We start from the raw sequence: 24,867 nt of genomic DNA, 5'->3' as shown, positions 1-24,867 counted from the left end.
CTTTCTTATTACACTGACAGGCTTTTCCCTTTCTTAAAAAATTAAATAAAAAAGATTTAAAGACTTGTTCAGTTGGTGGATACTTCTCACACAACTCAGGCTGACAGACGCACACACACACACACACACACACACACACACACATTTGCCCACTCACTCACCTTCCACCACCAGCTCAAAGGACTGGCGGCGAGTGAAGCCGGTCATGGTCACCTCACACACATACACGCCTGCATCTGCATACGTCAGCGGTCCAAACGCCGGAGCCTTCGTCACCTTACCGTCCTGAAAATGGAAATTGGCATATTGATCTGTGTTTTCTAAAGCAAAGTGAACAGGCCATCGACTGATTTTGCTCCAGATCTGTGTTTATATCTGGTGTCATTTGCAGGTGTCTTTGTCTACTTGGTATGTATGGTTTGGTTTGGACAAAAAAAAAAAGATCTATCCATTGACAATAAGTTTGCACTTTTCTCTTCATATCTATCTGTACGGAAAGGATATCAAATACAAATGTGCAGAAGGAACATGCTCATTTCAAATATTTGTATATAAAAAAAGGTTTTGTTATCAATCCATACCATGCATAAGAATTATTTTTGTCCATTATGAGCTCTGTATTACCATACTGAAGACACTGTGTCCTTAATCTTTAGTGTTTCAGCATTTCCTGTGTTCTTATCTACATCTTTATTCTTTGCCGCTGCAATGACCCAGTTTCCTCACAGCGATCATTAAACATTCACCTTATCTTATTTCATCGAATGTGTCATACTGGACTAAATTTGTTCGATACATCAACCATATCCTGGTAGGATTTCTACTTTAAGCTGTAGATAATGCTTTGAAATATTTTTTTTTTCTTTCAGATTTCTTTTAATTCCCTGCCATCCATTCTGCAAATATACCAAGTGTTTTCCTCACACCTCAGTAAGATTTTATAGTTTAAGGTGAACTCTGTCAGGGGCATATTGCAGAATAAATGGTTCACTAAAGAATGACACTAGAGTCCAGGTTCTGAGGCATCAGAGGAAAAAGAAATCTCCACTTTTTGACAACTATATATATAAAACAGCAGACTATATATATATGAAAGCACTTACTAAGTTTCTCCTGTCAAATTTGATTACTGACTGAAAAGAAAGCGCACTGAAAGTGTACAGGCAGTTAGACAAATCCTCTCCTTTCACTTTTTTCCATTTCCACCTCCCTCTATCTTCCATTCCCTCTTCCCTCTGATTAGCCCCCAGCCACCCCCCACCCCTCCAGGCCTAATCCCATTTACCTTGGTCCATGACACTTTAGGGTCACCCGAGGCATCCATCTGCGGCTCCACCACCAGGGTGTCCCCCACTGTCTTCACAACCATCCCAGTGGGAGTCAGACTCAGGTCCAGGTCTGACAAATAGACAGGAAAGGGAAGGTTTTCCTGAATCATATCAGTTGGCTTTAGGTAGCTGCTGTATCCATTCATTATGCTGCCGCTTATCATGGGGAACAAAGCCGCCATGATGCGACAACCTTGAAAGAGGGCTTATTCAATACTAATGTCGCAAGGTCCGTTATCAGACAGCTCCGCCAGCTCTGGTGAGATTTCAGCCTTGCCGTCTACTTTCCAATAAGCACATTCATTTTGTCAGCATAACCGCAAACAAACCATTCATTGGCAATGCCAAAAAAGTAGACCCAAAACCTTTATCTATCAGTGATGACTGAAGATTACCGGTGTTTTATGTATGAGAGCTGAACCCCAATGCTTATGAGGAACTTGGCTGTATTTATTTCTAAAACTTTCAAAGATTTCACTTCTCCTAAAACTCCTACAACTATTTGGTGAGTAGAGCACTGCCCACTGATAAAAGGGTCATGCTGCATTCATGACATCTGTACAAAGACGGTACGGATGGTCTGCCTGCTGAAAAAATGTCCTTCAAATAGTATTAAATGATGTCAGACCTTATATTTTGGAAATGGACCTTGCCAATCTTGTACTCAAGTGTATGGAATGATATTTCATTAAAAAAAAAACGACAAAATGAAATTTTTTTAAATCACTAATCATTGTGTCAACACGCCTCTTAACATGCCATGACCGAACAGGACTACTTTGCTGGATTTTTGGTTCATGGACTGCACTGCAACATCCGCTGCAGTAAAACTTTAAACAAACTCAATGAACTCAAACGTAGCACTCAGTAAGTGCACCGCAGAGCCAAAAAACCTAACAATGTGCAACCAAAGACACTATAGAAACTTCAGTCAGGGCATTCTGACAGCTTCACACAACGTCTGGGAACACGTCCAAGTCATTTTTAAACACAACTTCATTCCAGTGGTTATGTCCTGTCTTAAGAGGTGGGAAAACACGAGTCAATCACAGGTGGATGTGCCTATCTGATTACAGTAATTAGATATAGCTGCCTTTGTTTTCCATAATAAACCGAGGCATGATAAGTTGAACACGGTATAGGAGAGGGTAAGTTTGTTTGAACACTGTTCTTAGGGCAGCTCGCCATCCCAAATTCAGTGGGAAAAGGGGAAGAGGCTGATAAAGTTTGTCCACTAGCTGTCCGATGAAATTTACGTTGCTGCACGGCTTCTGCCAACCTGCTAGTCAACAGCACCTTTCCTGTTCTGCAGGGACATGCTCCCTCCAGACAAACACACACACACACACACACACACACACACACAAACATGCACACAAAATATCTTAAACAATTTCCAATTTAGAAAGCTATTGTTTTTCTTTCACAGTCACAAACTCAATTTAAAAGTTGGGGACTGAAAAAAAGACTTCTTTGTTTAAGATGTGTGGAATGCAATGAAGCCGCAATATGGGACATAGGGGAGGGAAAATGTGTCAGACTTATTTTTTATTACAATCATAGGGCCCATTTGAACTGAAGACTCAGAAACATACACCTGGGAAGAAGGGAGTAATTACTTGAGGGAGCACTGGTAGATGGTAGGAGGGAGAAACAGCTTATCAGTTGCCTGAGCTCTTCGCCCACCCAAACACTTTGTCAGTTTTGCTCAGTGGATGTCAGAAATTTCTAATTAGTTCTCCTCCTCCCTGCTTGGCACTCCAGTCTGCCTCCCTGCCAGCCTGCGCTCTCAAAGTTTAAATTTGATTACCATTACTTTGCTCCCATGACTTTATTTACAGTGAATAAAAGTGCCTTGTTTCATAGAAAGTTAAGAAATTTCGATTAAGCAGGAAGGGCTGTGTGTTGTTGAGGTAGTTGTTGTTTGTTGGCTCCAGGCAAAGGCAAACTCAGTTGGAGGTCTTGTCTGTGCCTCAGCAGTGATTTCCCTTCTAGTTGTGGTACAGTGTGCTCTGCCTCTGCATATGTCACCCATACTCACAGTTAACAACGATGCTTTGTGAGTCCTCCATTTCCTCGTTGTCAACCAGAGAGCATTTGTATTCACCCGTACTGGCTCGGCTGACGGCAGTCAAAGTGTAGGTATCCGAATTTTCCACCAGCAATTTCTGGCCCTGGTGGAGAGAGAAGAGGGGGAGGAGGAGGAGGAAGAGGAGTGCTGTGCTATTAGTTTCCATCACTTTGAAATGAGAGCGTGAAATGAGGAGGAGTTGGAGAAGAGAGGAGAGGAAAGAGGAGGCAAGATGAAAAGAGGAGGAAAGAGGAGTAATTTCATAACAGTATAGTTCAAAAAAAAAAAAGTGTGCCTCGGTATTTGCAAACAGTTGCTCCCCACCTGAGGTTAGACTGATGCATTAGCCAGTAATGACCTTTCACTGAAAATCAAACATCTGCGTTGTCCAGCCTCATAGATGTTACGCTTCAAAGAGCGGCTGCATGGACTGTGATGGCACAGCGATGGCTGAATTCACAGCAGCAGGTTCATTTAAAGTGCAGACAGCGGTGTGATCCTACGACCTACCATGATGTGAAAGAAGAAGCTGCTGGGCGGAGGGTTGCCATCGGCGTGGCACTTCAACGTCACGTTATCTCCTTCCATCAGAGGCTGCCTGGGCAGTATCTGAAGACTCACTTTCTCTGATGGATCTGAAGTTGGGAAGTTGATGAAGACAGAGGAAAAGATGGAACTGCAAACTTCATTGGCACCATCCAACGACAACATAATCAGCTTTTTATTAATATAAACAGGAGGCAGAATTGATAAGAATTGTGAAACTTTCAACCTTTTGTCAGTAAACCGTGTAGACCACCCTATTCATTCCCCACCCAGGAGTAAACTGGGGAAGAGCTTTCACTATCTTACAAATTGGAAATTCCCCCCATGAACTTGCTGCTGTAAGGCCTGGCAAGATCCTCTCTTCCTTTTATTGATCGTGACCTCAGCCTCCCACTCCAACTGCTCCTCCAAGTTCAGGGATGTGATCAGGAACACAAAGAGCATACAAACTGTGGTCTCCCGTCAGAAATGAACGCCGGTCCAGAAACCTCAAATCCCCCCCTCCAAAATCCCGAATAATCCCTTCGCCTGCAACAGTAGAAAGCTCTGCAGGTAACATCCTTCTCGTTCCTCGGCCTCATGAGAAACAACTTCCCAAGAGAAGCTGTTCAATCCTGTGCACCTCCATGTCTCCAACCAGCCTCCTCAACCCAGTGAAGTCTGACGATGTTTCACTCGCAGTGAAAGGCAAAGAATACCGTCTACATACAAATTTCCATTGCGGGTATCAACTTATTTTACGCATTCCATCCCATTCAGCATAACAAGGTCATGGTACGCCCGTCCAGTGGACTGAAGGACAGCCACCACACCTCCTCCATAGTTAAAACCGTAGTGTGTGCCACGCTGCCTTAATGCACACAGCGAATGAATTTAGCAGGAGCCTTCTGACCTACTGGGTACCTTGTTAGGAGTAAGAGCTTGGGCATGGAATTAAATGTCCATTATTATAAGGATTCAGAGCTTCCTATTTATTTCCACAATTGGACTTGGTCGTGATTGTCTCACTTACTAAATATTTACTGTGCTCTTCCAATCAAGCCAGTTTGTAGCAATTGGAAAACCTCCATTCATAAGGTTTACTTCATTTGAATGAGAGGAGCTATTGTTGTCACCCAAACAGAACTCTGCACTGTGACGACTTAAGTCTTAAATCTGATTCTGATATGTGATAGACAGATAGCTGAGCTTACTTTAAGTCCTTTCAGTTTGGACACAGTTTCATTTTCCCTAACCACCCTGGTACTTCAGCACTGAAGCCTTTTGTCTAGGGAGGGAAAAATTTCTTGCCGTTTTAGCCAAATGCAACTGACTTTCCCTCTAATGTGACTTTCACTTCTCTCTTGTGTTGATTTCAGTCCCACCTACAGATCAGTCTACAAAGATGCAGTATCATTCTCTAAAATTTCTCTTATACGTTCTTATTTTTCTGTTAAGAGAAAAAATAAGAGCAGTGAACTCCAGATGCACCAAATGTTCTTAGCCATCCGAATCTGCTCTTACGCAGGTGTGTTGAATGATGAATCCCATCTGTTTGTAAGCTGGAGGTGTGTCTGAGTGTTTGTTATTAGCATCAGGTAACACAACCTAAACTCTACATAAGGGCGAAAAAAGAATGTCAGCAGCTGAGCCGAGTCAAATTACCGTTTTTTGGGACGATAAAGATCTGAACTGAACAAAACTAAACTGAAGTACTGATAAATGAACTTAAAAAAAAATCAGAGGGACATACAGTTACTGAAATAAAATGAAAATGGTTAAAGATTCAACTGCAGGCAAAAAAAAAAAAAAATTGCCCAGGTGGAGTGCTCCATGGTGATGTCAGGGCAGTTTCTGAAGCCCCGACACCGACAGAAATTAAATAATCTTTAAACACTCAAAAATGATTTTTTGCATGCAACAAACAATTTGGGGACTGTGACAATGAGAAATGTTTTTCTTATCTTGGTAAGAGTGCTCTCTTGACTCTTACCTAAGAGAAATGTAAAAATAAGAAAACACTGGTGAATACCACATATCAATGGGTACTATAAAAAAAAATAATAATAATAATAAAAAATAAAGAACAAATTGTGGATACAAACAAAAACAATAAGAAATTAATTTATTTTACACTTCCTGTGTCTGGGCCAAGAAGAGCTCCCCCTAGCTGTCCTCCAGGCTGTTTGCCTACAGTATGAGACACCTTTATCAGTAAACCATCAAGCACAATGTCCCCGAAAAGTCTTGAATCACTAATTGAAAGCTGTTCGTCATTCATACTAAACTGACAGACCAGAGACCCTCACATGGGAGACACTAGCATATGTGGTCCAAATCGGGGCTCCTTGGGTCACCACAGTGAATATACACACCCAGCAGGTACATTTAGTATTTCCCACCATCGACGACTCCAGCATCCTGAACGCCTGCATGGTCAGGAGACGTGCAAAAACACAAAAAATGCTACTTGCGCCTGCAGTCTGAGACTTTCTGGACGAGAGCCGCCCTCTGAATATTGACGAGTCAAATCATCAGTCATAGACCTTTGCAGTCAACTCAGAAGCTGGAGACAGAGAGTTGTTTTTGTGTCTGGGCAATGCAATATGACAACAAGACAGATTCTTTTAAAAATGCGCTGGGAATATATTGCAACAGAGAATGGTAAAATATGAAGTTTTGAAACCCTTTTAGAACTGGAATATGCACAAGAGTTGGGTCCAGCCCTACTGGACACCCTATATATATATATATATATATATATATATATATATATATATATATATATATATATATATATTAAAGCACCCATTGCATTTGTGAATAATAATAATACAAAAGCCTCATGGTGGCGCTGTAGTCCACTCACAGTGAATGGAAAAGCTTTCCGGCGTCGTCTCCTGCACGGCCAACAAGTGAGTGGACTTGCAGGTGAAGTTAGCATTGATGTCGTTCTTGGTGGCTGTGTACTGGAGGGTGGAGGAGGTGGTGGACAGGCCTGTGGCTGGATCCACCCTCACACTTCTGATGACCACAACGGCTGCACACGGACACACACACACACACACACACACACACACACACACACACACACACACATACACCATTGTTAGGACCACAGGCTAAGTATGCGCCTCAGTTCAAACAATATTTGCATATTATTCTAATTCTGGCTTTAGTTTTAGTGTAATTACAGTACAAGATGGGTGGGACTGACTACATTCAAGCTAATTTAGATGATGTCAGGTAAATTATCAATTACAGATTACTAATTCAAACAAATCCCAAACTGTTTCACAAATGCTGTTTCAATTATTTACAGCATCTACTGTCTGTGTAAATACAATACCGTATGACAATTCACACATTTTCAACATCCTGCTACTGTGGAAAAATAAATAAATAAATAAATAAATAAATAAAATAAAACACTTGTGTCGTGCCCCTAGGGATTTTCACCATGACAGCGTTGCGCAGTGGGATTGTTCAGCAGACTCTGGGTGTGTCAGCAAACAGGATGTCACGTATTACCTTTCCCATCAGCTGCCAAAGGGAGCGCATTCTTTGTCCATGTGACCTCAGCTGTGGGGTTGGCATCCTTCACAACACATGTTCCCACCTGGACCAAAAAAAAAAAAAAGAACAAAGAACAAAGAAATTCAACAAATGTAAAGCCACAAAGCAACCGTATAACGGCCAGACCACTGACAGTAATGTGGTTTTGAATAAAATAATTCCATTTCCAATTTATTTTATTTGTTAACTTAACAGAGACGATGCACAACAGGTGTGTTGCACCAGAGACAGTAAGCAGCTAATTTTCATCGGCTGTCGCTGGGCAGCAGTTGCCGATGATGCACAATTCCTGTAAATTTCATGCTTGAAACGTAACCATATGAAATGATTAGCTCCAAACATTTTTACTGATGACAATATATCAGGCTATTACTGGTCACTGGATCCCTGTCAATACAATACTGATTGTAATGAAATGTTTTATTATTAGTAGTAGTAGCAGCAGCAGTATTATCCTAGATTACAGTTTTATCTCATGGTCAAACAGCTTTTACAAAGGCCTTTCCACCCTGACGACAATAATATTATGAGGGGAAACAGTGAATACTTCTCATTTTTTGAATGTCTATTTAGAGATATAAAACACCAGCTATTTGTGGCGTCATTCCAAAAATATTATCAGTATCAGCCTTTTCAAATCCCATTTTATCAAACCTTTACTCCTATAGGCTCCAGCTGCATAATGTGTGTACTGTCTGCTTTTAATCATTAACAGGACGTGTGATGTGGGCCAACAACCACAGGTGCAACTTGAGGAGTGAGGCTCACCAACAGTGGCAGAGATAAGGTGTGTGTGAACCAGATAAACAATGAGTCACGGAGCATTCCTTTTCACTGACCTCCCAATGCAAGTTTCATATCCTGAACTACTGCTGCTGAGCAATCCTGACTCACCACAACCATGTGCCCATTTCCTGTTGAGAAATGGGCATGTCAGGCGCCCACCGTGCGCACACATGTGATTAGTATTTCATGAGCATGCATGTACGCTCACATTCATTCATTTGTTTGTGCATTCATTCATTTAACCAAATCCTATGGAGAGAGGAGAGGAGAGAGAGATATTGGCTGCTGTCAGGCAGAAACAAAAGAGCAATTCAGTCTTTTGGCCATCAGGGGGAAGTGCTGAGCACGTGCTGAACACAGTAGTCAATTGTGTTAAATGCTATAAGATGATCACTGCATTTGATTCAAAATATTTGCAAGTAACTGGACTATTATTGTCTTTATTACATGGTACAATGTTTATAATGAAGACACGACTATAAGGTGATGTGAAAACAACTGTTGTAATGTGGCAATTTGCAAAAGATTTCCACAAGCGTTGAAGATATGTCGTGTCTGGTTGCACAACCAGAAAAAAAAAAAATCCTAAATGGATAAAAGATTTGATTCATCTAAGCAAATAGAAATGGGTATCATATTTTCCAGTGCCTGGACATTTTCACCAATGCACAGAGAAAAAAAAATTACAATTTGAGAGCTGATTTTCTCAAAGTCCCACTGACCGTTGTTCATTTGACTCATTTTACATTTATTTAGCCCAGTTTTAGCCCTCTGCATCGCCCCCTAGAGGTGACCTCACATATTCTTGTAGGTGGTAGACTATCTCTGGTTTAACCGCTTATTTGCATCTCTGAGGAATTATCATACGGATGGACAGCCTTATTTACTTGCCTTTCAAAAGACAGACAAAAGTCTACACCCCCTTAAAATGAGAGACAATTTCTTTATTTTAATCATGACATCAGGCAGTCCTTGACAAGGATATGCATGTGGTGTGACTCATGAAACAACACAACAGACTGAGAAAAAGCCATCTAAAAGTCCAATATTTTGTCCATTTCTTGTGGTAATTTGTGGTAATACTGAGAGAACTACTGCTCTTTGTCTCCGTCAGCAAGAAGAATAGGCGTCTAGAGGTTAAAGGCATAAGAAAGCATTTAATTAGCCAGTGAATGTATTTTCACAGCAGCTCCCTGCCTCACATTCATATAATTACACACATTTACATCTGGGAGGTGCCCGGTTAAACCACAATCTTCTGCTGCTGGCCACAAAGCAGCTTCACTGGAGCAACTGGGGTTTCAATGCACTGTTTGAGCACACTTTGATGGTGGGAAATGCAAGCACACTGACACCCACCCGCCCCCCCTTTCCAACCACACACACACACACACACACACGCACACACACACACACTACACATACGCACAAAATGCCACCAATGCTTCCCATCCCCTAGAACCTTGGTGGCCTGTAATTGGAAGTCACAACACTGAACTATTAGAGCATTTCTTCCACTGTTCTCTGGAGCTTTTCTGGCTTCGGAAGGAGGCTGCCGAGCTGAAATGTGTTGCCATGTCAGTTGCTTACTTGTAGCTCCGGCGTTACAATGCTGGGCAGCTGAAAATGCGTACAGGATGAGGGAGGGGCAGGTGTGAATGTGCACTCTGAAGGCGTGAAATCTCAGCATCTGACACAGCAATCATTAAACCACTGATATTAATCAGCAGCCCTTTCGACCCCTCCCACAGATAGATATATTATGGTTATTTGATGATACTGAACTGAAACAACCTTACTTGTATGAAGGAGTAAATGCCACTTCAGTGTGTGTGTGAGGCTGCATGAATCGTGGCTTTTGTTGTGAGTCTAAGAGGCGCAGCACCCTCTTTGGCATCGCTCCTTTGACAAACTACAATAGTTTAAATTCCATAGTGTCAGATGTGCTGGCCTCCTTATTTCAGTGGCACTCACCTCCCACCAGCAAACTTTAGCCAGTCTGGTCAACTGGGAGCAGGGGCGGCTGTTGGGAAGATCCAGAGTGCAATTCTATCTAACTCCACTGAAGGAGGAGGCGAGATAACCTGTATGCGCTGTCTGAATCAGATAATGGAAAAATCCCTCGGCAGCCATTCATCACATGACGCTGTAATACAAAGAGCTTTTAACATAGCTCCAGAAAAGCTACGTTAAAACAAATAACCCACAGTTCATTGCGCAAACAGACTCCAGTCCCGGCATGATGTTTGGATCCCTGCCTCATCACCCATCATCTCCAAGCATTTTGCAATTGCATAATACCTGCTGTAATATCGCATCAGTTTTTGCCTTGTTCAGCTCAACTCTGTGCATCTCACTACCCTCCTGATGAACTGAGCCAAAGCCTTATCCCGAAGCTGCACTGGGCGAAATGGTGGCTTCGTGTGTGCGGGGATTTTTTTAATGCATAATTTTGGTCAACACCTCCTCACTGCATCCAAGCCAAGAATAGTACCAGCTCCTTTCACGCTTCTAAGCCCTCATTTGCTACACTTGCCTTCCTGGTAGGTTAATTAAGGAGGAGTGTGGCACCTCATAAATGTTGGGTAATGTAATAACTTGTCAAATTGTAATAAAATGTCCCTCGAAGTGAGCCAAAAATGTAATGAAATCTTTTGATGTAATAAATTGCCAGAAAATATAAGAGGATATTCAGTGATACTATAATAATTAATGGAATTTACACCCATTATCATTACATGATTACAAAACCAGGTCTAATTCCATTTTTTACTCCTTTGGAGAGCCATTTTCCTGCATTTTGACAACTTATCACATTACCCAGCAGTTACACTACATTAAGAAGGAGTGCAATGCTCCTCCTTGACAAATCTATTGAGAAACTAGTGCAAATTATTGAATGTTCTCACAAACTGTGAGAGTTTGTGAATCTAAAAGTGTAAAAACAACATCCTCTGAGGGCACACCACATATTCACACCCATACAGACTTTCTATCACTTTGAGTCAATAAGCCTGGCCCACACACTAAGCAGGAAATGGGTCTGACACTAACAAACCACAGCACAGAAATACACATTGAGAAGAACAAATCACCTAGGACACACACACACACACACACACACACACACACACACACACATTTATGACCTAAAACATACTGTATAATTACAATTATTTAAATTATTTAAAACTAAAATTTACTGTTAAATGTTATGGCACGTGGTGATTTATCACATCAATATACAATCTAATAGAGATAACTCCAAGTGCTGATGATATTTTATGATGTGACTATGAAGTGGTTATTATGAAATGATAACTTGCCTTCATAAGCAGTGATGTAGTTATGTTTGCATTTAAAATTATGGGTATAAACAAAAATCAATCTTACTTAAAAAAAAAAAAAAAAAAAAAAAAAAAAAAATACAAGACCTTCTAAGCATCGTATACAGTATCAGTCTGGCTACAACTTAGTATGACATAAACCATGAATTAATGTTGGATTTCTGTCAGCCCAAAAATATAACCTCTGTTTTGCAAATTGCACGGTGGATAAAGTACCCTCTACTGCATCTCTGTAATTGCTAAATTGTGTTCCTATCATTTATGAATCATGACTGATGAATCAAAGTCATGTATCATGTCATCTGAACGCATTTTATTGAGAAATCCATTTTCGCAATGCTGATGTCTGTACCACTCTCTCCTTCAAAGAGAAACCACGGAAATTTACCGAACAGGAAGCATCACGAGCCTGAAGACTGAAGCTGTCACTGAAGAACTGAAAACCCCTGGTCACTCCATATTTATAAAGAAATATCCTGTACATAAAGATTTTTCATAGATATATACACATCTTTATATACTGACATATAAGGCAGCCCAGCAGAAAACATGACTTCTCCTTCTCCATATCTAGGACAGTTCAGACCTGCTGCTTTCTCTGGTAACCATTCAACATGACACTTTCCTCTAATTTGTAATTCTACTTGAGTATGAAGCAATCACGCCCTCCATCATCCTCCTTGCAGGTTATCAAAACCGAAATCCCTCTCTTCCACTCCCACTTTCTTTCTCCCTCTGTCTTATTCCCAACATCTCTGCCTATCTCTCTCTCCTGCACTACAAAATGCTCAAAGCTGTTCAATAGCACCTCAATTTTTAGGTGGGAATACCAACAGAGGCAGCTGCGCTCACTTGATCCATAATAAATGTGTATACGCTGCATGTGGTGGATAAAATGTGCATTGCTTGCTAGTGAGTGGAGGCAGATGACCGCTGTGAAATGTGCTGCCCACAGCTTTTCAAAAGTTTTCTTCTCTTTTTTTTTATCACAGATACTGATACAAGAAGGAAACCCAAGGTGAAGGTGTGTTCAGGGAATGAAAATAAACAACCAAAGAAGAAGAAGATATTTGGCGGAATGGGTGTATAGCTAAGAACAAAAGTGATTTTTGAAATTATGGAGGATATACACTCAGTGGCTGTTTTATTAGGTCCACCTGCGCAACCTAATCCAATCCAATCCAGCTGTTGTGCCATAAAGTTTCCTTTTCTGATGCCTATAACGCTCAGGATTTCTTTTTGTCACAGTAATAAAGGTGTTCATTCAGTTCTGTGTTTGGCATTGAGCTCATAGTTAGTGCTGCTGTTGCACTAGAATGCATTTTATTGAAAGGTGTTTCCACTATTCTGTCCGCCCTCATTTATATAAATAGGGTGGACAAAAAATCAGAAACACCTCTCAATATAATGTAGTCCAGTACAAGAACTCTGCAAACTACAACCTCAATAATAAACAGAATTAAACTGACTCATTCTCCACAATGTCAACAGAAACTGAACATTATAAACTTTGTTAAAAGGTAGAATTTATGGCAGAGCTGTTGTTGCATTGAAATGCCTTAGACTGTACAGGTGGACTTGATAAAGTGACACTGAGTGGGTATTATTGTTCTTACAGCCCAGAGACCAATTTGACATGCTCTGATATTCTGATGTACTTTTACATGTCAGTGCACTCTTAGAAAATCATTTAACAGCAACCACAGTAAACACTTTGGTATTGAAGTCACGTCAGTCATCTTTTATTTCTTTAACCACAGATCCATTTTCACTGGGAGGTGAAATCATCTCAGTTAGTTAGCGGTGAGAAACTTCTCTCTACCTAAAGACACTTTATTCTTTGTAGATCTGTCACCACCATGAAAGTTTTGTTTTGCAGTGGAAATGACTAAATATACTAAATAACCAGAAACGTAGAAGTAAAAGCGAATAAACTGATCATGTGTATTTGTAACTAAATTTTGGTTACTGTGACATAGTAAGCTGTCTTCACAAACATAGCTCTTAGCTTTACACAGCAGGTCCCTGACCCCATTTTTTTATGGAACTGCAATTATTTGTGCAGTGCTGTATCAATGGAAACTTCTCTGATGAAGATGCGGCTGATAGCAGAAATCTGTCAGCATATGCTGGCTAACCACAATGTTTACACTGATTGTAATAAAGACCTGAAGAATGGAAAGCTGAGGTGTCATTCATTTCTGGAGTGCAACCTTTCTCTATTGATTTAGAGTGCTTTGCGCTTCAGGCCGAGCACCCACTGCTAAAAACACAGAGAAGCGCTGTTACCGCCTGTTTTCTTTGTGTAGTGCTATGAGGTCATTTCTTCCTATTGCAAGGTTAGGGTGCAGAAGTTTCCTGCTGACTCTACCTGACAGATCTGCTTTACAATTCAAATAGGAAACAAAAGGAAAAATAGGCATTTAATTTCCTTAAGAAAATGTGTAAAGAGTCTTGTTTTTAATATGGGTATAATCCCCTTTGTTTATTGCTTCAAGTGCTAATTTTGGAGCTGCTTTGCTGCACTATGGAAGGAAATGGAGATACAAATCCAGTATTCTGCATTTAATGAGGATATCTCACCACCGCGTGGACTCATATAATGCCTTGGTATCTTTAAAACCCAAAACCTGAAAAAGCAGCTGTTTGTTGGCTGTGTTAGCGAGCTAAATAGTCAGCACACCAATCATACGACTCAGATCCCCGGCCTGATTTTGAGATGCATTATCCAGTCAAAGGAGTCAATCAGACTATTTAATGTTCAGTCAGAGTCATTCCACTAATTTCTTGCATGCTGTTTGAGCCTTCCTCCCCATATTGTCACAAATATCTAGTCGAGCTGTCATACTGAAACATCTGTGTTGAAACTGTACTAAAATTTATGCTTTGGGCACACACACATCAGATAGTGGAGCGTTCAGCGGGGAACAACATATTTTGCTGTTCTTCAAAACCACCAAGTAGTTTAGAAAAATGCAAACTCTGGATTACACTTTGCAGAAGACCACACTTGGCGCCCAGTAAGATCTCGGTAAGAAGAATAGCATATCCACTCAAAGACTGCACTTTTCTTCTTCTCTTTTGTGATTTTCTATTTGCACTCTGAAGGTACCCAAAGTAGTTTGTAATCGCTAGTGTCCTTCAAGCCTAATTAGGCTTGAAGGACACACACACAATGTGTTTTGTGGAGACATTCTGAGTATAAACAAAACCAAGTGTGCTTACAAGAAGCACTACACTGGGTATCTTTAAGTAACAAAGCACTGATAAGACAAAGTGCTCTGCCTGACAATGAGTGTATAGTCTTGTTGGTTCACATTGAATCCCACAGAAATGCCAAGTCTCTAGTGGCTGGAAATCAGTTCAGTATCTAATGTAATAATGAACCGGCACAGGAACTTTAACATTGTTGCTGAGCGACACGGATAAAACAGAATTACATTTAGGTCGTCCATGTCTGAACTCAATAGCTGCACATCTGTGCGTGCACCACTAACGCCAGGTTCATCTAGATATGTCAGCTAATGTACCAATCAGATGGGGTCAACAGCATGACAGTGATGTCTAGCGAACCCGATGCTATGATTAGCGAGCTAACAAGGCGACACTATCTACACTCAAAATCAGTCATATGTCTCCGTGGTGAGATGATCAGGCCCTGGTCTAAAACAGCACAGAAGCTGACACAAATCATGACTATTCACAAATCTTACATTTATCAGCTGTTTAGAGCCACCGATGACCAAAAAGGCCACTGGAGAGTGTGTCATGAGACCAAAAGCCCTCTTTACCTGTACATGATCAAACTTTACAACATTTTACACTACTTTAGAAAAAAAAATCTGCAAATCATGCATCTTTCTTATCAAGCACATCTACTTAATGGAACAAAGCTGCACTGAATTTGGACTTCTTTTTCCGCCTCCTTCCTTGTTCTCTATTCCTGACTCTCCCTCAGGCTGCCCGGATATCTGTGTAGATTATCCAAGGTGCCAGTTTGCTAGAAAACCCAAACAGGGACCGCGGTGGTAATTCATGCAAGGCACCCCCTCAGCTGGCTTCCATTTCATGTATGTAGAGTGGTGTAAACAATATGAATACATTAATAATATGCACTAGAAATTCAGTAGCTCGCTCAAATGGACAAAACAGTAGTTCCAACAATGGATGAATTTTTACTGAGTCTACTATATTATGTACATAATGTTAGCGGTTACTACAGATCATCAAGAATTTTCAAGTGCATGTATTCATGTGCAGAGCTGATCTAACATTGTAAAGAAAGTACACTCTGTGCTTTAGAAAACGCAAAATGTTTCCAAGTCAATCTTACCATTGTGAGCTTGTCCTTGTTCAGCACTTTCGCCTTGTCCATAATCTCAGGTGGAGATGGTTGCTCTGAAAACACAGGAGAAAATCAGTCTTTGCGATCACACAAGTGTCTGAAGGAAGACTTAGAAAATTTTCTTTTATTTCCATCCACAATGTCAACATTGTCTGAACTTGTCTATAGAACTGAAGGTTGCAGCCACAGTCTTCTAAATTCATCTGCATGTTTAGTTGCCAATTTATTATGTTGTTAATATATTCAAGCTGTAGGCCATAATTTTAACTTATCCCCTGTTACCTATAACATAATATCCTCTGTCAGGCCTATTGAGCTAGTCTCTTCATGTCCTATTTCACGCTTGGGTTTTCAAAACCCATTAAATGGTGATACATGGGCAGTTTTGGTGAGTGAAATTCAAATGAACTATATTTCTTTAAGCAGGAACAGAAGCTGACAATAAAGACAAAACCAGTGACAATAACAGTGGGTTTTAATACAATTATAACCAAGCTGTTTGTTAACAGCTTGGTTATAATCAAAAGCAATAGTCAAAAATGTTATCCATGTTTTATAAATCAGCATGAAAAAAGCCAACCATTCATGTTTAGCTAATTAATCAATTAGTTTAACAAGAACAGTGTACTCAGCAGAGTGCTGATCCCGTTCTCCAGCGCTCAGACTTAGATAAAAAACCAATGAGCACCAGCTAGCACTCAACTGCAGTATAATACTCGTTTTTCAGAGGTTTTGAGTCACTGCAACCATGAAAGGTCCTTGATCATTCAGTCAGAACTATGAACAAAAAATATTAGGCTGATAGGCCCAGTGGTATGTGAGATAAGCTGCGGACCCCTCCCTCTTTTTGCCTATTGGGAAAAACTAGCTTTTAAAAGTATGCTTCACTCCTAAAACTAAATTTCAGTCATCAAATGCTGAACTCAGGAGAAACTCAAGGAATAGGTTTCCATTTTTATACAACACAGAGTTTCTTCGCACAACACCAGATCAACTTTCTCCTAAACTATTCAAGTGATCGGTGGCCAGTACTTTCCAGACGGATAAAAGTTAAAAATGTCCACCAAAGCACTCCACACGATTTGTAAATTATCCATGTCTCATTAAGCCGAATGATTGCTCCGTGGCTGAAATGTCCTCCATACTTCCTCATCCTCATAACAGGGGCGTGTGCTGCTGTGAATGGGATTTGCAGTGACCAGTGCTGGAAGATGTGGATATTTCAATGGAGGAATGCATTCGTGGCCTATGGTGCCACCACTAATAACCCCTGGGGTCCTGGAGATGGTGATCCATTTGTGAGGAAAACACCCGAACTGGCCGGATCAAATCACAAACAGTCCACAGAGTAAGTCTCATTCTCTTACATGGCTTACATGGCATCACTTTTCAGAGTCTCAAAGGGCTTTACAGGCTCACAGTTAGTATTACAGGAAAACACCCTGGGTATTTGTGAGAAGTTATACTGTGGACAATACCTCTGAGCAATCTGGAAAGTACTGGCCAATGATAGCTTCAATTGTTTTGAAAAACAGCTAATCTGGTGTCATGCTGGTTGTATCAACAAAAAAGAAACGGACTTGAGTTTCTACTGTTCAGGAAGTAGGTAGTTGTTCACTGAAGTTTAATTTTAGAGGTGAACCATACCTTTAGCTGTAATACCTACCGGTGGGCGAAAGAAAATCCCACTTGTATACAGTGCAGTACACAAGTATATTTAAGAAAAAACTATTTTCAGTGAGGACAGGTTATTGTCCGACATTTTCACGTATTTATTTAAACATTTGACTTGCTACTCTGTTGAGAGTTAATATAGCACAACAGTGAATATGCTGTCATGTTGATTGTTTTGGTTTAAGCGAGGGTCACATGATCATCATGCATTACATGTCATACATCACAAATCCAGCATTTTCAAGTGTATCCGCTTGGGAGAGCTTTTTCAAATGCCTTGGTCTGTGATGTGCAGACAAGCCATTTTAGTGCAGACGGAGGGGCCAAATGGAGAAATAAAAATGCACTTTCAGTTGTCTCTAGATTTGCACATACGTGGTCTTAAAATGGCTGCACAGAACTTTCCAGTTCCATATGACTGTATTGAATGTCATTTGAAAAAAAAAAAAAAAAACACGCTTCCTTGTTGTTTAGGGAAATGCTGTTCAATTTGAACATGCAGACATTGTGCAGACGGCATAAAACCTGTCACTAAATTGCTTTCAGATATTGTGCCAGCCATGTATTTGTGTACTGGACTGCATCTCCCCCTACGCACTGGACGTACGGTATGTATATCTCTAAAGTGAATTCAGAGTCACAGTGATGACAAACATTAGGAAAATAAGGCCCAGGTTGTATCACAATTATCCTTTAAAATTAATTATTAATTATTAATTACCGTATTTCACCAATTAATCGCCCGGGCGTTTAATATGCCAAATCAACTTGGACCCTGGGCGTTTAAAAGAACCAGGCAGCTATTTGCTGCAGGCCTTTATTTATTTTTGCACCAGGCCATTATTGTGATGACAGTTACTGTCCAACATATTTTCAGTCTGTCGATTTAATATTACGGTACACCCTTTTGTTCTAACGTTAGCTAGCGCTCTTATTTTGACAAAAAACAAAAGTAATCGCCGGCGGTTATTCGGGTGGGGTTTAATACGCAAAATGGGTGCAGACCCTAGGCGTTTATAAGAACCAGGCGGCTATTTGCGGCCGGGCGATTAATTGGTGAAATACGGTATTAACACTGTAATCTACAATTCATGTTACAGCCCAACGGTCACAAAGTGGTTGAGTCGATGAAAACTTCAGTGAAATGCCAGTGGTGTCAAAGCATTTCAGGACTATTAGATAAGGGCTTCATGATGATGCGGAGATACTCTTGTAGCGCTCTGTGTGAAATATCTAAGAAAAGGCTCACTCTGAACGGAGACGTTGACCGGGAACTCCAAGAGGTTGGAGGCCGACACCACCATGCAGGTGAAGATCCTCTGGTCCTTCAGCGAGCCGTGGCTGATCAGAAGGCTGGAGTTAGCGGCAATGCTGACTCGTTGGGCGTAGTCGTCCGTGGCCTGAACCATGGCCTCGCTCTTCTGAACCTGTTTGATCAGCAGATCACCGGGAGTGCCATCATCCTTCTCCTGAAGAGCAAAAAAAGGAAGCAAAAATGATAGCTGAGTGGAAAGAATGATTCGGTAATGCTTTAAAATTACAGCTCTTCATTCCTCCGTAATTACAGTCTACCTAAATAGAGATGTACAAAAATGCAACAATGTCTGACACAGCCTTGGGCCTGTCATTCAACTGAGCTCGAAAGACTGTTAAATGGTTTGATGCAGAGATTAAGTTGGAAAAGAAAAACATTAATTGGAAAGATAAACAGTGCCAAGTCACACAGTCTCTCATAATATTAGCAGATTTGGTATGACAGATCATAATTTATCTCATTTAAACTATCTAATTACATTGGGGATTATGAGGGTTCATATTTACCCAGCATTCTGATTATAATTATGTGACATGGAAAGTAAATATTAACCACAGCGAAATTAAAAAAAAAAAAAAAATCTCTTGGTACACCTGTATTCAAGTCATCTCTGACATTTCTGCTTACATAAATGATCACGAGTATCTGCAAACCTTTCATTACCTGCTGGTGTAGGTGGTATGTAGTTTGTCATAACATGATATTGTCAATCAAGTGAAATAGTTTGGCTCATACAAAAGATTAATGCAATGTACAGTAAGGTGACGAGTTATTGTAGCAGTCCAAGCACAGTGTGTTGGTACATCAGTGTGATTTTTGCTAGAGAAAAAGACAAGTGAAGAAAACTGAAGTGAAACCAAGTTTGTGTCTTTGATTTTCTTGGGAGTCTTACTGTGTATGTCCAAGCAAAAAAAAAAAAAGACTCAAATGCTTTATGGACAGCACAGTAGGTCAGTAGCTACTTACGTATTTCCATTTGGTGAACATCAGATCCCGCGGTGGAGGAGCTCCGTTGTTGCACGGTATAACGATGGTCTCTCCGTACAGGGCAGTGACTGTTTCTATGCTCTGCACTGCAACACACAAAAAAAAAAAACAATGTACTTTTAGTCTCAATGAATATTACATGACCCAGCGGAGAGAATAAGAATAACCTCTGAGCTCACGTCAGAGTCAGGCTTGCAACTACAAGCGGGTAGCACGCTTTTTACTGGAGGGTTGCTAGTTTGAATCCCAGCGAAGAAATAAAGTGAGCAACGCATGTGGTGGAAATGACCTTGGAGAAGGTGCAAAAACCCAAAGTTCTTCAGTCTACTCAGTGGGCAATAGTATAGCGTGTCCAAAAAGTTTTGAATCATGAAAGAAAACAAGATTCAAAGGGCTTGTCAGAAGTGAGATTCGAATCTGCACCTCTATTCAAAGAGCTGAACCCCTGGCACCTTAGATCACTTGACAAGTGGTGCGGGCAGGGAAAGCAAGCACAAGGAAAAATATATACGGTGTTACTCTTCACTGATTCCAGACTTTTCAGACAAAGTCTAGAAGTCTGTGGCTGCACTGGGCTGCTGCTCCTCCCAGGTATAAACGTCTAAAATTGAAACGCTAAGCAAGAAGTTGCTGAGAAAGAGTAAATAAACCTTGTAAAAAAAAAAAAAAAATTATAAAACACAACACTATATGTTGTCACAGCCGGTGTGCAACACCATAACATTTCAAGCATGCCTCCCATTACGCTGGATGGTAGAGGTGGGCCAGGTCATGCTTGGAGGGTCAAGCTCAGTGCTAGTTGCACTGTGCACAGCCACCGCAAAACAATTTCCTCTCTCCACCACATCGGGGGTGCACTGAGGTAGAGAAGTTGCTATGGTGGCACAGCTCAGTCATGTGCAATGTGGGAGGAGGGAGAAAAGGGGTGGAGACAAGATGGATGGATGGAGGTCAGAGCAGAGTAGAGGGGCGGTAAGGTCTTCACGCTCCAACTCTTTCTCTTTGAGCTTTCAGCTAAACAGGCAGAACGAGAAGGGGTTCAGATTCTGGTCATTCCAAAGTGGTGAGGCCAGAAAATGCGCACAGAGGAGCCACTGACTACAGCGGCGTTGGGGGTGATTGCTCAACCCGAGCCTTGTGACATCCTCCTCCTCCTCCTCATGATACTTCCTTCGCTCAGTGCTGCGTTGTCTCGCCACCAAAACCTGCAGTGAAGTCGAAAACCCTCAACTCTCAGAGTTTCTATTCCAAGTTGAAACTATGGGACACGAGCAAACAGCCTCATGAATAACAGAATACAATGCTTTAATTAAAAAGCACAGTCGTTTTTTATAATTTGTCCACCAGAGAAATAGATTCATCATCCTCTATTTTCCTTCATATTGTCATTATCATTGTTACCATAAATTTATGTAAAATACATAGGTAATTAGGCATAAATGCATGATTAATGGATTAATTGCACCCCAGGAATACACCATTTAGGCTTGGGCAATTTTCTAGTTTACCTTATCAGAACTAAAGAATAGAAACACTTGCATATGGTTCTTTGTGAAAATGCAATGTTTTGTGCCAGTTGCATTATTTCTAAGGTGAATGTGTTTCGTTATTATGGGCTCTGATCCACAGGATTTACACTTCATTGCTTACCTAGAGGATTATGTGTTTACTCATTTGAGATTCAAGCCCAACAGGAAGAATGATGACGACGTTAAAACAAAATATGCATCAATTTTTCTCTTGCAGTTTTACGCCGCACAAGTTGCCGCCGCTATGAAATCTGTTTCCAGTGTTGATCTTTGAAACTCAGACGCGGTTTATCCCTGAGCAGCCGACCACCAGCACAGGTTGCCACAGCAATCGCTACTCACATCAGTCGTTCAGCAATTATTCAAGGCTTTTTATGAATTGACACAGCTTGCCTCCAACTGCCTGCAACATTTTGCAAAGAAACGCTACGATGTTTACATATTCATTCGCAATCAGGGGGGATGACCTGCATATTCTGCCATGTCTGTAAAAAGTAAACAAATTGCATGAACTAGAAATAATACACAGCTCTATGGATTCTTGAAGGAAATCTGGCACGAAGCCACTTTCAAATTAAAGTATACACAGTGCAACACCAGTTATGGTATAATGGTGTCTATGAAAAAAATGTCGCATGTGATTTCTGGTAATGCAAGACACAAGTCATAGGGGAATTCTGCACAAAGAGTAACCTAAATTTATCGTCTATGAAAACATAACAACAGTTATGGAGGAAGTAAACAAACTGTCTCAGTGAATCGAGCGGGATGGCCAATTATGAGAATCTGTGTGCCTCAAAACTTCAGAGCACTAAGAACTAAAGATGCACAAAAAAAATGAATCTAATTTTAGGAGTTAGGAGACAACTTGGTTTTGGCTTTCCTGTCTGGCTCTTTCTCACTATGGCTCTCGCTCGTGTAAAGGTGACAGTTTTATTGTCAGTCTCGAACAACATCAGTGTTAATATCGCCTCAGAATTAATGACTACATTGCTCATTTGTAAAGGTTTTGGGGACGTCTGTCAAGAATAACTACGCTGAGGAAATGTTCTGTCTCCTAACACACATGAATAACATGAATTTTTTCACACTCTGGTACTAATTGGTACATAATTATCACAGAGAGAAAAAAAACTCCATGATCCTGTTAAAAATGATCTGCTCAGTATCTTTGTTTGGACCCGCTTTCAGGTAAAGGCCAGCTATAAATCTGCAGCGACACTGCAAAGGGCGGTATTTGTTCAGACACTGTCATCGCGTACGCCCTGGAACTGTTCAATAATAACTGTCTCAACTTATTTCAGTCAGTGATAATGTATTTTACCTGACAAAAACCAGGCCATTTTATGAACTAAATTGCTGACTCAATTAATATGGCACTGACAAAAATATGGCTCAATGTAAAGGTCAAAAAAAAAAAAAAAAAGATTAAGACCATGGCTAAATGTGAAAATCAACACCCCCAAAAAAAAAAAAAAAACACAAAATAATGATAAAGTCACAGTTTGGATGAATGACATTTCAGACCAGTGCTGTGTCTAGTTGCCTTGAGTACACACACACACACACACACACACACACACACACACAACACAAAGGGTAGCGAATAGCTTTCATTATATCGTGAATCGGGAATAATAAGGTTCTATCTGACTGCTTTTTTTTTTCTTATCAAAATTGAATCATCTGCATATTCATGATCTCTGAATGCTATTTTATGCTTGTGCTGTGCTGTTTTTTTTTTTCTTCTTTTTTTCTTTTTCTTTTTTTTTTTTTTTTTTGGTAAAGAACCTTTTTGGGTGAAATGTTTAAAAAGATGCCAGATGGTATGTCAAATCTGATGCTCATTATCTCAGAAGTGCACTCCAACCAGACAGAACTTTATTATTCCAAGCTCGCCTTCTACTATCTCCGTAGTGCTGCGTGACGGGTGTCAGGAGAGGTGGAAGAGGGTGGGGGGGAGTTAGGAGGTGGGGGGTCGGGGTTGTACAAACAAAACTGCAGCAGTACAGGTTTTTCTCTTTACCTACACAGGTGTGAGACACCATGGCAACAAGTTATCAGGAGGAGATTATGGAGGAAGGGGGGGGAGGGGTGACGAGCAAACAGGGGAGTTTTCTGATTAGCAAAAAAAGCCATTGAGTGTCAGCTTAAAGGCAGAGGTGGGATTGAATTTAAGTACCACCGCTTTTGGCAATGAGGGGGAGTAAAAAAAAAAAAAACAATCCTGTGCCAAGTCTTTATCACCACTGGGTTAAAGTTCTTAGGAAGAGCTGGGAGAAACTCATCTGGGCATCCAGATACTGAAGTCAAAACTATTGTGTGTCCATCCAAAGTACCGACTTTTCGCAGAGATGCTGGCCCAAATATTGGTTTAAAAAAAAAAAAAAAATCAGCTATTGCTGTGGAGAACAATAGACCAGGTTTCATTATCTAAACCCAAGGTCTTTGCGGCACTAGCCTTTGTTAGGGTTACAGGACTGCATGGAGTGTATGTCCATATAGAAACTTCAATACGCTCAGAGTACCTATACCATTCATCCTAGATATTCTATATATTCAGTCCTATCAAAAACGGCTACTTCAAGGCCGATACGGCATTCAAACGCACCACATAATTACCAGGAGTTATGGCTGTTGCGAACTTCCGCGTTCCAGTTTGACATCGCGATTAACGTTTAATTACTACTTTGACCACGAAGCCACGGCACGACACATTTTCTCGGTTCTCAAGCTACTAATATTCATAAGGGTTCTGTTCCATGCAGGTCTAAGGGAGCCAGGGGTGCTGGTGTTGTTCATGCTGGCATCGCTGGAAAGACACTTCAATGGAACACAACCTTAATTTATATCATTAGTAACACCTGTGATCACCTGCTATTTCATATCAAAACAGCTGCGGTGAAAACACTCCATTAATGGCAGATTGGTAAAACGATCCTCTGCGTTACTCTACTGTTAGAACGATCTGCTGAGGCGAGTGGAGGATAACAGGCGCAATCGAGGAGTCAATCAAAAGGAGGCAGGAGGAGTAAGAGCCAAGGTCGCGTTCTGACCGGATCGCTTCACTCTTACATGTGAAAGTAATTTTTAATCCCCGGCAAAATCAATTGTATGACTCAGGAGGAATCAACTAATAGGCTTTCTGATTGGTCTATAGTCTGACTGGTTTCCGATTGATGTATTCATTGTTGATTAACAAAGGTTACTGGAGCCGAAACAATTTGTTTTTTATATTAAAGCCCTGTCAATTATTTTCCAATTCTTTGTACCTGAGCGGAATTTTAACAGTATGTAATATTTTTTAATAAAATATCATTTAGGCACAGCATTTACACTGTAATAAACAAACCATGGATGTGTCCTGTCTGGCTGTGCTGCTCT

General features: G+C 40.7%; 1 protein-coding gene across 2 annotated transcripts in view; it reads right to left on the bottom strand.

Moving 5' to 3' along the window:
- The window catches only part of alcama (activated leukocyte cell adhesion molecule a), an 83,491-nt gene that overhangs the window by 12,193 nt on the left and 46,431 nt on the right, over positions 1-24,867 (bottom strand). For both annotated transcript variants that reach the window (XM_030069604.1, XM_030069603.1), the window contains exons 2-10: positions 19,934-20,040; positions 18,902-19,121; positions 15,967-16,031; positions 7,456-7,543; positions 6,794-6,964; positions 3,910-4,034; positions 3,370-3,502; positions 1,286-1,398; positions 162-285 (exon numbers count right to left, since the gene is read on the bottom strand). In XM_030069604.1, coding sequence (XP_029925464.1) covers positions 162-285; positions 1,286-1,398; positions 3,370-3,502; positions 3,910-4,034; positions 6,794-6,964; positions 7,456-7,543; positions 15,967-16,031; positions 18,902-19,121; positions 19,934-20,040 — 1,146 coding nt within the window. The remainder of the gene's footprint in view (positions 1-161; positions 286-1,285; positions 1,399-3,369; positions 3,503-3,909; positions 4,035-6,793; positions 6,965-7,455; positions 7,544-15,966; positions 16,032-18,901; positions 19,122-19,933; positions 20,041-24,867) is intronic.

Source organism: Myripristis murdjan, chromosome 14 (assembly GCF_902150065.1).
Source record: "Myripristis murdjan chromosome 14, fMyrMur1.1, whole genome shotgun sequence".
In the NCBI taxonomy this organism is placed as follows: domain Eukaryota; kingdom Metazoa; phylum Chordata; class Actinopteri; order Holocentriformes; family Holocentridae; genus Myripristis; species Myripristis murdjan.
This window is presented reverse-complemented; position numbering and strand designations above follow the sequence as displayed.